The sequence below is a fragment of the Leptonychotes weddellii genome, chromosome 5 (assembly GCF_054177405.1).
Source record: "Leptonychotes weddellii isolate Sample4059 chromosome 5, ASM5417740v2, whole genome shotgun sequence".
Lineage (NCBI taxonomy): Eukaryota > Metazoa > Chordata > Mammalia > Carnivora > Phocidae > Leptonychotes > Leptonychotes weddellii.
The window spans coordinates 79,552,030-79,568,844 of NC_138373.1; the positions used below are offsets into that span (position 1 = coordinate 79,552,030).

Here is a 16,815-nt window from a genome sequence, read left to right on the forward strand (position 1 = left end):
TTCTATTAATTGTATATCTTATCCTTTAAAAGAGTTTTTCTAATTGAAAAAATGTGCAACAGAGTATTTATGATTTGTAAATACACATTTAAATTAAAGGTGTATACTTAAACTTCTTTACGAATAAGGGTACATAATCAAAATGTTTAGAGAGCGTTGTGAAAAAGAACCTCAGTAAGAAGATACTGGCATTCAGTTGTCCTTGCCACCTGAGGAAAAATCAAGACTATGCAGGAAACCTAAAGCAAGCTGAAATTTTATATATAATTCTTCCCTATGGGATAGTCAGTGTAATGCTTCACAAGGGCCATAGAATTTTCACATGCTAAAATGTGGAGAGCGTGGGCATGTTAGATATTTCAGAAACCTACCATCTCAGGGACAAAGAAAATCTCACGTTTGATAATTTCCCCAAAGATTCCAATTCATCTTCATTTATGTAAAATATACTATAATCTTAATTTAACAAATTCTAATAATCTCCACGTGAAATATTTTTTCCCATATGGCTTCAGGCACACATGGTATTTTGGCATTTCTTCCTCTCACTTCTTTGTAAATAAAAAGTTGGTAAAAGATCTTGTAACAGTGGTAGCTTTTCAAATTCTTGATTACTAATCATTCTTAAACAATATATCTTAATCCATTTCTTTAATCTTCTCCTAATGTTTACTTTTCTGACTATTTTATCTTCAGAACTCAGTGCTATTCTTTCTTCATAAAATGGGTCTATTGCTCCTATTTACAGATGAGTAAACTGAGGCTTGGAGAGGTTGAGTAACTCACCTAGTAATATACAGCTGGGATGTAGCAGAATAGGGCAGATTTCAAATCTGGACTCAGCACCATTATGCTGCTTGACATATCTCTAAAATTGAAGGATTAAATCTAACCTCACCTAGTTTGCAAGATGCTGAGGGAATTAAGAAGAACTGGTGTGACTTTTATCCTTTTATAAAGTGATACAGAAAGTAAGAACCAGCAGATGAATGCATCATAATAGCAATAGATGACTAATTTACCATTGATGATAGTTGGTGGGGGAGGGGCAACACCCAATGTGGTAGGACAATAAGAAATACACAGTAAAATGACTTAAAGTACACTGGCTGCGTTAGAATGAATGTAGGATAAGCTCGTTACTGTAAAAAAAGTGAGTTGTGGTTAAAAATGAAAGGCTGTTAAAAAAAAAAAAAAAAAATGAAAGGCTGTGTTTACTACCTAGCAGATAAATCCTCAAAGGAAAATCAGAAATATTCTTTTCAACTTAACATCTCCTTAAAATGTATAACTTTTTCTCAGGTCACTGCAGAAATCTACCATTGATCAAGAACACAAGTCATTTAACACCTTTAGCCAAATAAGCAAGTGGTCTCTATTGCAAAGATAATTGCTAGTTTAATAACTATTATTACCAACATTATTTAAATACCAAGCAAACTGTCAGGTCAAGATCAAGCAACTTTTCCTTAAAATCAAGCTCAAATTGATGTGCTCTGGTAGGTGAGAATCACAAAATGATTAGGAATACAGATCTTCAACTCAACCAGGACAAGATGGCAGGGACTCCAAATGTCCCATCTACCAAAAAAATAGGAGGGCTGCTAGAAATTTTAACAAAAAGAAGCACTCAGCGTGTACAAGGTGACAGGAGAAATTAAGACTTGTAAAGCCATCTGGCCACCACCTTCTCCTTGCTTTCTGAAAAGTATGTTTTGGATTTCTTTGTGATGAAGTGTATATGGCCTGGCCACTGTTTTGAAAGCTCACCCATTCATGCTGTGCCTCTTTGTAAGATTTCAAAGCACATTAGCACAGCTTCTCAGCCAATACTCATGATGCATCCCAGCCCATTTTATAAACATAAATATAGGCTCAAGTACTTCGATTTGTATTTAAGTTTAAAATTTTTTTTTCATTTTTCAAAGTAAAGACAATTTGTACAGACAAATCCCACTCTCACAAACAGAAATGCATATTCATCTTTTAGTTTTGAAGAATAATCCTTAGCACTTCTTGATGTGAAACTAAAATTAGTGAACTGGGGTTAGGTTAAGAATGGAAAATAGGAGTATAAAGAGAACGCTTATGTAACAGTTGGCCCATCTCATCAAGAATACGATTAAAGAAGTTAATAGGTCTTTGATGCATTTTCTCTCGATGCTGGATTTGGAAACATTTATAATAATTAATATGTTATTTTAAATATTTTATACTAGAAAATAATTTAATAAGGCTTGGCTTAACTTTTAAAATAATGAAAAGTAATCACCCATCAGAGAGCCTTTGAAAAATCCACATCTTTGCAATTTTTATTACTCAAGTATTCAAAAAATACAAATTACATTGTGATCAGGACAGAGCTTAACAACATCTTTGGCCATGGTGTTACACTTACGCATGCTGTGTTGGCAGCCTGAGTTCATCAACATGGACACTCCTTTGTATTTCACCTTGAAATACTACCATGTATACATTGCCTGATGAGTTCTGTAATCCCAAATGGAACTCAGTCTGGAACACCCTATCTGAATAAGCTTCACAGCAATTCTCAAACAGAAGTATTACCACTTCCTTATGGAACATTTAGAAAAATATAGGGCCATCCTGGTTATAACAGCAACAGGGAATACCATGGGACCACCTAATGGTTGCTTCTAATCCTTGCCTTTTCTGCTTTTGTTCATTCCTACCCCATACAAACATCCTTGATATTCCTCAAACACATCAGAAAAGCTCCCATTGCAAGGACTTTGTATGGGCTGCTCCCTGTGTCCGGAATGTCCTTCATCTACAACCCCATGGCTAGCTCCTTCACCTTCTCAGTTCTTTACTCAAGTCACCACCTCAATAAGAACAATGTTGAATGAGAAAATGGGGACCAATGATGCTAAGCACTTAATAAGGGGTGTCAATTGTACTTCTGTTGATTGTACTCATATCTGTGATAAGAGAAAAAAAAACATGCAAATTGTATGAAAGTTACAGAGCTAACTCTGTCTTACCCTGCATCCAAAATATAACCAGGAAGCTCAGAGCTCAGCTTCTGTAATAGGACTACTGGCTTACAAAAGGATTTTTACAGAGCCCAATTTTTAAATATTATTTATAACCTCTCTTCCTCAAAAACTCTTCTAATCTCTTCTGAGTATACCTCTTCTCATTCTCTGTATTGCTTCCTTGGGACCTAACTAGGCTAAACCTCTTTACATATTTTACTTAGTTATTGAACAACAAATAGTGATGTCAGTTGTAGAAAATTTGAAAAATAATTTGCCCTTAAGTTCTTCCCAAATTTCTCCTACTGTCTACCTTATTCTTTACATAGTAAAATATTAATAACTTTATGTTTATATATTATAGAAAATCAATTAGAAATATAATATTCCACATTCATTATTTATAGGAATGAGGTATTGGCACTCAAATATTTGTTAAGTAACTAAATGGTTTCATTTTTTAAATGTTAGAGGGATAGCAAAGTGTGTAATCACAAATATAAACTCCATTACTACCCACTCAGCAAGGATGTGCTGTGGAAAGAAGGGATCCTTTAGCTCAAAAACTTTCCAAATTTTTTTTCTAATAAATAGCCACAGAGAACACTAGTTTATGAGTTTTAAGGAAATTGAATAACTTATAATTTCTTTGTATCTCCCAAAGCACAAATGCTCTCTCAGTGGAAATTCACATGCAATACTTACAGGCTTTAAAATTATGTTCACAGTATAGTTGAACTTCTCACCTGGAAAATACAAATAAACCTGCCCACTGAAGCTAATACTCATATTTAGTGTTAGAAGTATGACTGCTTTTTGCATTCACCTCTCTTCCATTCACCCCGCCCCCCATTCATCTAAGCAAAGAAACAGGTACTAATTGCTCCTCTCACCCGGTCTAATATTTGGCTATTGGTCAGAATATATTTTTATCGAGTAGTTGATAAATACAAAATAAGCATCATGTTTCATGCCATGGGTATTCTGAAATGTAACAGCCCTGAACCAGCCATTTTGGGGGAAATGCAAGCCATCTATTAAGGGACATCACTTAAGAGATTTTGTAATGTAACAACAAGAGAACAAAATAATTTCAAAAATAGTATGCACCTCTGTTAGAATTTTATAATAAAAACATAGCATTGTTCTGAAAGTTTTAGAACAGGAGAATAAACTAGCAAGTCCAAAATGTTCTTTTTTCTTCTTGAAGTTGCCTGTTGGGATCCCACATTATAAATGAGATGGGAATTTATTTTTTCTCAGTGGTATTTAGATTACTATACAGGGTTCGCATTAGCACATTTTATGAAGTTTCCTTCCCCTCTACTAGTCCTTGTCATATTTGATATTTATGTTTACTAAAACTGATTTTCTGTTTTTATTAGTAGGATGGGTTTAATGTAGATGATGCTTTACTGCATTGGTAATAACAATTTTATTTAAATATGGCTTTGTTGTACTCCTTTGCAAATAATCTTTGAATTCCTAAGAGTCTTTTATTTTCCCTGTAGCCCAGTTGGAGAGTTTTTAATATTAAATTGAATCATAACAACACATGCTGGTTAGAGTGTAACTTAATACACGCAGCTTAATGTTAATTTTCCAACTTCAAATCAGAGATCTGACTATTCCAAGATGATTATTTATCTCAAGTGTGATTTTGTTTTAAACTAGTAAAGTCCACAGCTAGAGATTTTTGCATCATAAAAAACTGGCACTCTGAAGGAAAAAAAAATTAACAAAAGACTTAGAATCTTTACATAACTACAAAAAGTATTATTGGGATGAAAAGATCTATCAGGAAGTGATGATAATAATGGGAGAAGGCCAAAAGTTACAGGTGAATTCACAGGTGACTGATGTGGGTAGTTTGTGAATATAGCAAATATGTTTGATGAATATAATAAAAGGGTATGCTTAGGTGCTAATTCCCTTAGAGGAAAGTTATCAACTAATAATAAGGGACAAAAAGCCTCAATAAGCAAAAGAAATTGCTTTAAAGTGAGAAGATCTAAATGCCACACTCCTTGCTTCACAATGTAAGCTTCCACCTCAAATAAATTTCTTTTCTTTTTTTTTTTTATTTTATTTATTTGACAGAGACAGAGACAGCGAGAGCAGGAACACAAGCAGGGGGAGCGCAAGAGGGAGAAGCAGGCTTCCCGCCGAACAGGGAGCCCGATGCAGGGCTCGATCCTAGGACCCTGGGATCATGACCTGACCTGAGCCGAAGGCAGACGCTTAACGACTGAGCCACCCAGGCGCCCAAAATAAATTTCTTATAAGTAGCTTGAAAAGGGAAATATATGGTTAATCATTAAAACAAACATGTTATGATGGGGGAAACAGATATAGACCAGAGAGTATCAAACTCCATCAGAGTTGAGAAAAACAGAATTAGGTGATAAAAATCACAAGGGAATATACTTGGGCATTCTATAGTATTCTAAAACTTGTCTTTCCTCTTAGGATGGTGAACACTCGATAAGAATAAGTCGGTGCTGTATTTACAATACTAAGAAATTAGCTGGCATCAAGTATCTAATTTTACAAGTTTTAAAGCCTGTCAAATGATGATCTGGTGAAAGTCAATTATGAAAAAAGTTAATGTTCATTCTAAGGTCATATAGATTCTGCTATGTGTATGGGCAGCATGCATATACATACTTACACCTCTTTAATGCTTAACAAGGGGAAATTCAACGTATCTGTAGGAGTAATCACTTGTATAAGCCAACAAAAAATTAAAATGAAAGAAAAATGTCTTTTTGAAGAAACATGGCTAATGCAAATGTCATTTAAAAAATATCTGGTAAATTGAATAAAAAGAATATTGCTGTTTTTATTTTTACTTTCCTTGTTTTCAAGACCTTCTCCTGCATTTACAACTCTTATATGGATTAAACTGAGAGATGTTAGTTAATATATTTTGGAAGACAGGATGAGGTTGCAGTATATAATTTTGAGTAATAGAAGACACTCTCATAGGAATAGGAAAATGTTTTCAAACCAAATGCAAAAAAATAAGATTTCAATGCCTCACAGGGTATTGAAGGAAAATATAATGGTTGCCTAAGGTTGGTGCAATTCTTCTTTTAGGTTAAATAATTTTTATGTGAGGCAAAAACCTGAACTACATAATACATTTCTACAATGCATATATTCATCAAAACCATTTACAAAATTACCACTTTCAGCACATTTTTAAAATGAGATTCCTTAATAAATTATGTTTATGCAGTCAAAACACAACATTAAAATTTATTATTAGTCACTTAATGGAAGTTAATGGTGAGTTTATAAATGAAGTGCTGGCTTACTTTGATATACTCTAAGAGCAACCAAAAATAGAGATTCTTTCCCAGAGTTCTATGTATTTATAAAGTGCCAAATAAGCAATTTTAGCAATTCTCAAATGTAGTTCTTGCAGATGCATTTCATCCTAAATATACTTGTAGAAACAGAATGGTTTTCTGCTAAGTCAGGTGTGTCTTACTTATCCATCGCATGTGTGAAAACTAACCTGACGGAAGTATTCCATGCTTTATAAAAAGATTAAAAAAACCACTAAAGATATAGAAACAGTGTGAAGTATTTTCATATTTTCAATATTCTTGAGGGAGGTATTTTCGGTGGAAATATCTCGTCTATAAAACAAGCCAAAACAAAAATCACAAAACTAAAATAATTCATTATGTCAAATACTCATTCACTGAAAATGGATGCATTACAGAATAAGAACAGAGAGATATTGTAGATAAATTTATAAATGAGACATTTTACATGTAGATGGAATATTTTGAATTGTAGCAGAGGAGTTGTGGCTTAGAAAGTCCACCAATGTTTCCTAAAATGAGGGGCACTCTCTCAAAGTATTGCACAAAACAAAATGATCGCTCCTGATTTGTACTGGTCCTTGAATAGTATATAGTCTAAAATGTTTGAAATAAAATTCAATAATGCTTTCCTATGATAAAACAAAAAAGTAGACTTAAAATTACAGCTTCTTATAAAGCTATAAATAAGGTCAGATCATTTACAAGGAACATAACAATATTTTTTAATAGACCATGGAGTTTAATACACTCATGTTAAAAGATTTCATAATACTAAGATTAGGTTACACACTTAAATATGATAAAAATTATGATTATAATGAAGTGTTAAGAAAACTCAAATAAAGCTTGCAGAAAAAAAGTTCATTTGGGAGGAGTTTAATTCAATGTAAAAGCTTAAATTTTCAGAATTTACAACAATAAAAAGTTATTGTTCAGATAATAATAATGCAGTGATTGCTGGGGAAGTTATTTTCAACTGCCTAATATTAAAAAGAGAACAATGAAGGGAAAAAAAGAATAAACACTTTATTCAACACAAAAAAAGTACCTCTGCAGTGAGCTGTCAGATAAAATAATATAAACAACACATTCGTGCTTACTTTTAAGGTTGTAATTATGTACTAATATAAATTTAACCTTATATAAAAATTTAGAGGCACCAGATTTGATTAGTGTGAAAGAGTTATAGCCAGATGAATACTCTATGTAGCATTTAATTTTAATTTTCAATTTGAAAGTTATTATATTACTATATTAAAGCATGTAAAATTTGTAGTCAGCATAACAGTTTCAAATCTTTTTTCTTAATTGACAACTATGGTGGCACACGAAGCATCATTCTCTCCCAGCAGTTTCATTTTAAACAAATCATTCTCAGATATAAAAATAGCCAATTACATTAAATTTTATATAAGGCATTTTCGCTTCTCATATAGGAAGAGCTATATAAGCAGCTTCCATGCTATATATCAGAGCAAACGGCTTTGAATACATTCTCTGCTGAGACTCCATTCAGAGATACAAGATCCAGCCTACAGCGACTTGATGCTTAAAATATACAAGAAGTTTTAGGCTTAACAAAAAAACAAGCAAAAATTGCCCAAACTCTTGAGTGGTAAATTCTGATATTCTTTACTGCCTCCAAGTTGCAAAGTAAAGTAGTTTGTTATTTCTCCTGGTTCTGACTTCTTAACACTTGCCACAAAATTTTAATTCTAAAACTCCGATTACACATTAACTACTTTTTTCATATTTTCCAAACTGAAACAAGGATGATAGATAGATTAGCAGTGCCTAGAGTCCCGTAAACATCATTACTAAAACTGCTGTATTTACACAATAATTATTAATTTACTTTGGGTATTCTATTAGTTGTAAGCTCTAGTTCAAGGTATAAAGATGCTTCCCTTGTCTAATTTGTCATCAGTTCCAACTTTAAAAATAAAAAAGTTACAAATGTGTTGGATACATGTTAAAAAATGTATTTTAACATACACATTTCTAGGTCTTGGCATATAAATATTGATGGGCAGATTGGCTTCTTAGTTTAAGGCAGAAAGCATGTTAACAGGGGAATTTTTTTTTTTTTTTTAAGATTTTTTTTTTTTAATTAATTTATTTGAGAGAGAGAATGAGATAGAGAGAGAGAGCATGAGACAGGGGAGGGTCAGAGGGAGAAGCAGACTCCCTGCTGAGCAGGGAGCCCGATGCGGGACTCGATCCTGGGACTCCAGGATCATGCCCTGAGCCGAAGGCAGTCGCTTAACCAACTGAGCCACCCAGGCGCCCCAACAGGGGAACTTTTAAAAGTCAGTCCTTCTGTTCCTTTATCTAATGAATTTCCAAAGGCAGAGAATAATCCTACAAACTGGCAAATGCTCTCTCATCAGGTATGTGCATTGTATATACTATAGAAAAATGAAGGATATTATACCAGCCCTGTTATGGAAAATGAATTGTTAAGATCTGGAACTTAGTATATAAATGGTAAAATCATCTTTCTTTTTCTTAAGTATAGCTAATTGTGCCACAAAGAAGGAAAAAAATCTGAGAGAAATCATATTTACTGTAATAATAGTTTCTATAACTCTAGGAAAATATCTTATGATTTAAATTCTTATATTCATTATTCAAAGAACTTGAAAAAACATGTCATCACTATCACTACTCAAAGTAATGCAAAATAAAATGTTAGAACTTCAAGACTCATTGTTCAGCATTAGAAGTGTTTTTTGTCTTCTTTTTTGGAAGGAGAAGTTAATTAGGAAGTTAATTACAATTGGCAAAAATATTTCACTCTTCTCTAGATACGAAAAAATTATCTGGCCCAAGATGATACCTACAATTAATACTTCACCAGTAGAGATAGAGATAAAACTAGTTTTTTCTTTACCATTTTCCATATTCTTACTTACTGATGCCTACTAATTTAGACAGAGAAATACAAACCTGTAAGTTATTTATGGCTTGTTTGGTGTCTTAAAGAAATTACACACTATCCAATCACCAAAAACCAAAACAAAACCACTTGTGAATCAGATTTAAATGGTTAAGCTGACTGTGCAAAATACAAAATACAAAAAGGAAATATGAACTAAGGCAAATGAGAAAAATTATTTTCAAAGCTCTAGAAGACAGCCATGGAATATTACTTGTTCACTGATCATATTACAGATTTTGTGTAATTAATAAACAATTAGATAGTAACAATTTTAGGTACACCTTTATTTTTCTTAATTTTGTCTATTACCTAAAGTTATGCCTCTCACACAGCAGGCATCCAATAAACATTTTTGAACGACTATACCATTTAAAGAAATTAATTTATAAATAAAGTCTGCCTAATTGTATTTGTCTATCTGACATGCAGAATTAGACTATTAAATTCCAGTAAGAGACATGCTGCTGAACATCGACACAATTTCACTGATACACACTTCTTTCATAAAACTACATACCACATCTGCAGCATAATCTATAACACATAACACAGTGTTTTACACACATTCCAATCCCCCATTTCACCTCTACAATTTTTAAGTATTGATGAATTGCTCCCTGCCAAAGAAGTCACATTATATACAACAAACCTTCAGTTTAAATACAGGAACAAGCTTGCTGTTAACAACTTAGTTTGAAATGTTAACAATCCTTAGGCTGTTAACATAACAACTGGCCATTTAATGACCAATTTAAGAGGAAATTATACTCTGAGAAATGAATATATTGGCAATCAGGACCAGGGTTTTGATTTGAAAGGGTATGATTTTTTTTTTAACAAGTTAACGAACATTAGAAGTTCGAGCCTATTGGAAATTAAGTTATGTTACCAAAAAAATCTATCTTAGAGAAAGATAAGCATTTCTGATACGGAAACTGTTTTGCTAAATCGTTTTCAACAAAACACTTACTTGAGACTATCAAATGGCAGTTTAACATCATATTTTTATTACCATAAAGAAGAATAACACAAAACAAGTCTAAGGTTTCTTTCTGTGCTTGCTACTATATTCACAACTGCAAAACAGTTTAACTCACGATACAGGTAGTTCATTGGCCAAGTATAAATTTTTAAAATCCAGCTATATCAACATACTTTCTTTAAATCTTACTTAATTTTTACCTTTATTGCTTATTAGAACACCTTAATCTCGCCCAGACTATACAAGCTCCTTGTTTTGGAATCATTGTTACATAAATCCACTTGACACACTGCAGTTGTAAACAGATGTAAAAGTCAAAAAAAGAGTCAAAAAAGCCATGACTATTGGTTAGTGAAGATAAAGCAAAACTAGGAAGCATTGTTAAATCACTGAAAGCAAATGCAAACGCTTTATGTGGAAATGAGGCTCTAATTGACAATGAGCAGAGGAAAAAATTTTTTATTTCAAAGAAAAAGTTCAAAGACTGAAGTTCTAAGAGAATTCATGGAATAAGTTAATTCTGATTAGTTGTGCCACCACAATAAGGGAAATCCTGGCTATAGAGTCACTCCCCATTGTTGGCACCCTGCATGTATTTAGTGCCCTTGGAACACAGAGGACTAGAAACAAGTGGTCATAATTAGCCAGGAGGCTGTCAGATGAGGCAGTCCTAGGAGGGGGGAAAGAGTAGAATCTGATAAACAGTCCTGGATTCACCCTTTTAAACTACCTCTAATCAAATGATAAATATTTTTAGATAAAGATTAAATCAGACCAAGAAATGACTGAATTATATACAGGGAAGCACCAGATTCCCTAGAAAACACTTCTCCAAATGACCAAGATGGTTAAGGAGCTAGGGCTGATTGGTAAATTTTGTGTCATAAAGGAAAAAAATTCAAAATAAATCGCTTAATGTCAGGCTAGAAAATGATTAATTGTATTAAATATGAAAACCCAAATGATGCCATATATCATTTCTCTAATTTGATAGGTCCTACTTTATTAATATATGTAATTTGCAGCTGAATCAAATCACAAAGTTCCCTGAAAAGCAAAATAATTTTTCTTAAATAGAAGTTCATGTGTTGAGTGCTAAATGCTGGGAAACAAGTTTAGTGGGCTTCACGGTTTTTTAAGCAAGAGCATAAGAATTGTTATCAAACTGTTCAGATGTTTACAGTTTAGAGGGTGGCTATCATCTCCCCATAATGATGGAGATCTTTACTGTGCTCATTTCCTTAATGCTACTGGCAAGTCTGAGGCTGTTAATGCTCAGTGATGTCTTTGTGATGGCCACTTGGAATGCCACTGAGGGTGGGGGGATGTATTCACACTTGGGGAAAGTTTTCAAAACTGTATAATAACCATGCTAATAAATACCAGCTAATTTCAAACTGTCTTTCTTTGACAAATCAGAAACAGAAGATAGCTGAGTAACTCTTGGGGTCAAGCTCAGCCTACCTTGTCCGTGGGGTGTAATACAACACTTACATGCTGATTTCTACCAAATACATCCTTGCCATGAACTGGCGGTTTCCTCTGGGCAGTGGAATCACCTATTTCTAAATCTGAGCATCCAGGCTGGCCAAATGGGAACACTTTAGATATGAGGCTTTCTTGGCCATTCCTTAAGCAAGAATTTGCATCCGAGGCACCTGGCGACATTTTGAAGGCTGACAGGTCAACATCTTTCAGGGATATAAGCTGGCCGTAAAGAAATGAAACCCCCAAAAAATACACTTACAAAAATATTTTAAAAGGTATCCAGTCATCACTGGTGTGCAAGGATAATTCCTACCTCAGATAGTCTCTGCGACAAAGGATAAGATTAGCTTTAGTGTACAGGGTGGAGCCCACCTCTCCCAAACGACAGTCACAGCAGGCACACTTCAAGCAGTCTTCATGCCAGTATTTGTCCAGTGCCTTTAGAAGATACCGGTCCTTGATCTTTCGGTTGCAGCCAGCACAACCTTTCGGCTTGGTGTCTGGCTGGACTGAGAGCATTTGTATACCTAAAGAAGACAAAAACAAGAAAGAGAGCTGGGACTACAAGAAGGAATCAGAAGAGGTCAAAAGACCTTACACAAGTTTCCTATTTAACGCTGCGTTTCTCGAGGAGCGTTAGACTTTCTTCTGTAGGGGCATACCAAATCACGCTAAATTCTGGAAACAAAAGGCTCAATCAAACATTAGACAGTCCTTATTAAATCATCTAGAAAGTCACGCATTCAAAGTGGTGAAAATAACACATTCTTGTTGTATATAGGGAGTTGGCATTGTATACACCAAGTTAAGCAACATTAAATAATTTTGTTTTCTCTAATAATTCTCTACATAGGGTGGTTCCTTTGGGAAGAAAATGTGAGTGAATGGCTAACAATCTTCAAGAAAGCTATTTAACAAACGAGTCCGTGCACAGCCTATAAGAGTCAAGAATGAGTTTTTCTCTATTGGTGAGAAATTTGCTTGCTGTGTGCTTGATGGTGGAAGAGGGGACACTCTTCTGGGATTACACTAACCTGACTTAGCAGTGGGCATGTTTATAGTTAAACACACAGTACAGTCATCCAAAAAGCTCACCAATATGATATTGCTTGTTTGCATCCAAATACTTCCTTCTGTGCTCTTGATATTTCAAAATTATTCTTTATGTTAAAATTTTTAAAATGAATCTATACTCACAAAAACTTCAGTCGGTGCCTCTATTAATGGCAGCTTACCTCACTATATACTACATGCTTTGATAGAAAACTAAAGTACAGGATTAATTTATTACCATAAACACGCACTTATTTATTTTATAAGGGAAAGAAAAAACAACAGAAGGTAAAATCTAAATACATATAAATTAAATAAACATATGTACATAAATATATTACATGCATATATCTATAGTGCACTAGACATAGGATGTTTATCTATTTTAGACATATATCTCCATCATGTATAAGGAGTCTAGCTGAGTTCTGTAGGTTTTACAACTGGACTGAAATTTTTTCAATGAAAGGCTATTCCCCTTTGAGTTTCTTCTTCTTTCCCAAGTGTCAAACACCCAGCTTAAAAAAAAAAAAAGAAAAAAAAAAAGCTGGACCAACTAGTCAGAACTTCATATTTATCAAGTAACTCATTCTAAGCACTATAAAATACTGTAGACATCATCGATTCCTAACTCCCTCATTTTACAAATTGTGATGCAGAGGCCTAAGAGCGTTTAAGGACTCGCTCAAAACTGAATGACAGTGAAGTACTAGATTTGGTGGTCTTCTTACAGTCCAGAGCTTCCACTCCTATAGGATGCTTCCTCTCCTACGCAGAAACTTTTAAACTATACAAAACACCAAATGTGGATGCACTTGAAACAGTTTCAAGAAAAGAAAAGCCAGGCTATGATCTTAGAGTATTTCCCTACTCCCAAGGAGCCAACCCTCCTTTAGTTTCCCTTATGCCTTCTCATGAAGGCTTCACGTCCATTACCTCCACAGTCTTTTTTTCTTTTTTCATCACACTGATAAGAGACACCGAGGCACTGTACTCTCAGAGCTGAGTAACTTTTCTCGTTACAAAGAATACATGGATTGCACATAACATCGTTATGATGCTGAACTTCCATTAGAAAAGAACTTCTCTGGCAGAGTAATGGAAGAGGGTATGGCAGGGAAGAAAGCATGATGTGCACAGCCGTGGTAGCTGGAGCTGCAGACTCGCGGCGGGAGTTGTGCCGAAGAGCAGGTGCTATTCCTATAGCCTGCTTTCTGTTCCTTTTCTTTGAAGGAGCTGAGGGTCTAGTGTAGATTAATCATAACCCTTGATAGCTCTGCTAAATCTCACTCTCTAGAACTTCTAACAAATGAAGTTTCTTTGATCAGAACTAGTTACCGTCTTCTAGCAAGGTTCCACAAGGAATAAATCCTATTAATTACAGTACAGAACATATCCAAGTGCCTCTTAACCATATACCTGGGGGGAGGGGGAAATTTTGATTTACGAAATGGCATTCTGTATTTTGCTATTGAAGACATCAAGAGATATGAATGGCTATTCTGATTAGCCAATTTATAAGGCTATTATCTTTTCATATCACAAAGCTGAAAGAAATTTTAAAATCCTTTTCAGTTGTAGCTCAGCTATATTTCCCTCAGTTCAGTTACGACCATCAAGCGTAGAAGGTCAGCTATCTTTATTCAAAACACTTTGCAACCAAGACAGGGAATACCAACATTTGGCACAAGTAACACTACCCTGCTTGTCTTCACAAAATGTTTTTGTTGTGTTGACATTTTAATTTAGCACTCAGAGGCCAATTAATATTTGAAACTCTTACTTTCTGTTTGGCCTTGGGCTTGAAGGAGTTTGATATTTTGCACTCCAAAAACCTGGTGCCTTCTTTTAGAGAACATCATCACATTTCTCTTGGAGAGGAAATCGTTTCAATAGGATGCAAGTTAACAGTTGTAGAAAAAGAACTATTTAGTAGTCACTACATTGCCATGTACCTAAAAGACACAAAGCATCAGCAGCCCCCCTCACCATCCAGAAGAGCACGACTGGGTAGAGTTATGTGTTCAGAGCTGAGAAACATTTCACAAGTTGCTCATAGCACATCAGGACTCATAACTAGTTTTAGATTGGCATGTAAATTGTTCTGAGGGAAATTCTTATTGCCTCTGAGACCCTGCCATTCTGAGTTATTTGACAGTTTAAGGGAAATCATAATTAAAAAAAAGACATAAATAATCGCCTGTGCAGTGTGGTGTGCAGAAATAAGTAGAACCATTTCATTTAAACTCTGGTGAGCTTTTAATTGCCTGGATTGCATTGTGAGGCGGCCTAACGGTTGATTGCCTCCATTATGTTCCCTTGTTCGGTGCCATTCATCCGCGCAGGCTCAGCTTCAGTAGTTCACACAACAAAGTAACCACAACTCCACAACACACAGGGGCTTAAAAAAAATAATCATAATCAAAGATTTGCAGCACTTAGACACAGTCTTTTATATTTTTGGACTAACTACACATAGTGAATGGAAAACATTTTGTCCCTGTCGGAAGATTCACAGAGAACAATTTGGGAGAAGGAACAGGAAGAGGGAATACATAAAGGGGGTTGGCAGAGATGAGGTGCCTCAGGAAGATGCTAAAATGGGAATGCAGGTTCTGCAGCTGGGAGCAGTGACACAGATTAAAAGAATTTGGCCAACGTGGCCGTTCGATTGCCAAGAGGTACCAAACAAAAGATTTTCTCTCCTCCTGCCCATCTTCATCCTCTCCCCAGCCCCCAGACCCGACTGGAGAACTGGTTTGGGCCTAAAAGCTTGTTTCCCTCTGTTCACTGGCCCAGAGCATCCCTACAGGCTGCAGCCCCCTAAGGGACAACAATGCAAATAGATGTCCCCAGATCTCAGGCGCTGGAGCTGCTTAACTCTGTTCTGCCCCTTCAACTCCCAACCCCCTCCCCATCCTTCCACCACCCCCTCCCCTTTTTGAGCAATGGAGCTGGGAACCAATTTGATTCCCTTTTTCTCCAATGCAGCTGCAAGGCTCAGAGATACTGACATTTTTCCACTCTTATCAGTTTAATTACAGTTACCATGGCAGCAAAGTGCTAGTGCTTGGCAAAGGCCAACAAGAGATTTGCAAGACTGAGTTCAATTTTGATGCAGCTCACATGCAAAAAAAAAAAAATAATAATAATAATAATAAAAATAAGAAACATACATACACTCTAACAAAGAATGCCTCGCGGAGTTTATGCTCTAGCCTTTTGTGGTCCTGTCTTTGCAGCCACACAGGGATGATTTGCAAAGAATGTAGCAGTATTTGTTGCACCTAGCAAGATTAATGGGTTTAAGCAGCAGTCTTTCAAAGCAGTTACAACAATAATATTTCGGATCTTTTAAAAAGACACAAAAGCAGCAGAAGAGCAGGAAAGCTTTTGAGCAGCCAAGAGTGCCGAGCGCCGGCAAAGTGCATCTATGATAGATTGTAACCTTACCAAAACTTTTCTCCTTTTTCTGCATGAGTTGACTTAGGCGTGCCTGAGTTGCAGCAGCTTCGCATTGAGCACCAAGCCCAAGGTAGAAGTGGAAGGGGCTCTCCTGGATTTAGCTCAAGTGTGGACCTGGTGCGCAGCCTACACCGCCGAGGACCGACTATTGTGAAGCCACTTTGGGAGCGGGTCGGAGTGGCGGCAGGGGGTGGGGGAAGGGATGAGGGCGGCCAGACGAGACAGAGCGCACACACAGAGCCCCTCGCAGTGTGGCAGTGTGCAAAATGATGGCGAATGACAAAGCCACATGCTTCCCTAACTCTGCCCGTAATCCTAAAATCCCAGCGGCCCCTTTTAGCTTCGTGGTAACAAATGGATTTGATTAAACTGTCACATGCAGCGTTAGCATAGCATATCATGTTCAATATGAAAAAGATCATAAATCTGACTTGTATTTCATAACAGCAATCTGGGTAGCCCCCGTAAAAATGTGCTGCATCAGTTTGAATCTCAGCCTCTTAGGACATAGGCACCTTGTTCCACGGAACCTCTCTTGTGGCCACTTGG

General features: G+C 35.6%; 1 protein-coding gene across 5 annotated transcripts in view; it reads right to left on the reverse strand.

Annotated features, from left to right (window-relative positions):
* The window catches only part of LMO3 (LIM domain only 3), a 57,363-nt gene that overhangs the window by 37,965 nt on the left and 2,583 nt on the right, over positions 1 to 16,815 (reverse strand). For 3 of the 5 annotated variants that reach the window (XM_081821307.1, XM_081821306.1, XM_081821305.1), the window contains one exon: positions 12,062 to 12,275. In XM_081821307.1, coding sequence (XP_081677433.1) covers positions 12,062 to 12,267 — 206 coding nt within the window. In that variant the 5' untranslated portion in view covers positions 12,268 to 12,275. Of the gene's footprint in view, positions 1 to 12,061; positions 12,276 to 16,254; positions 16,737 to 16,815 lie in introns of those variants that run through there. The other 2 variants (XM_081821304.1, XM_081821303.1) reach the window with 2 other exon arrangements.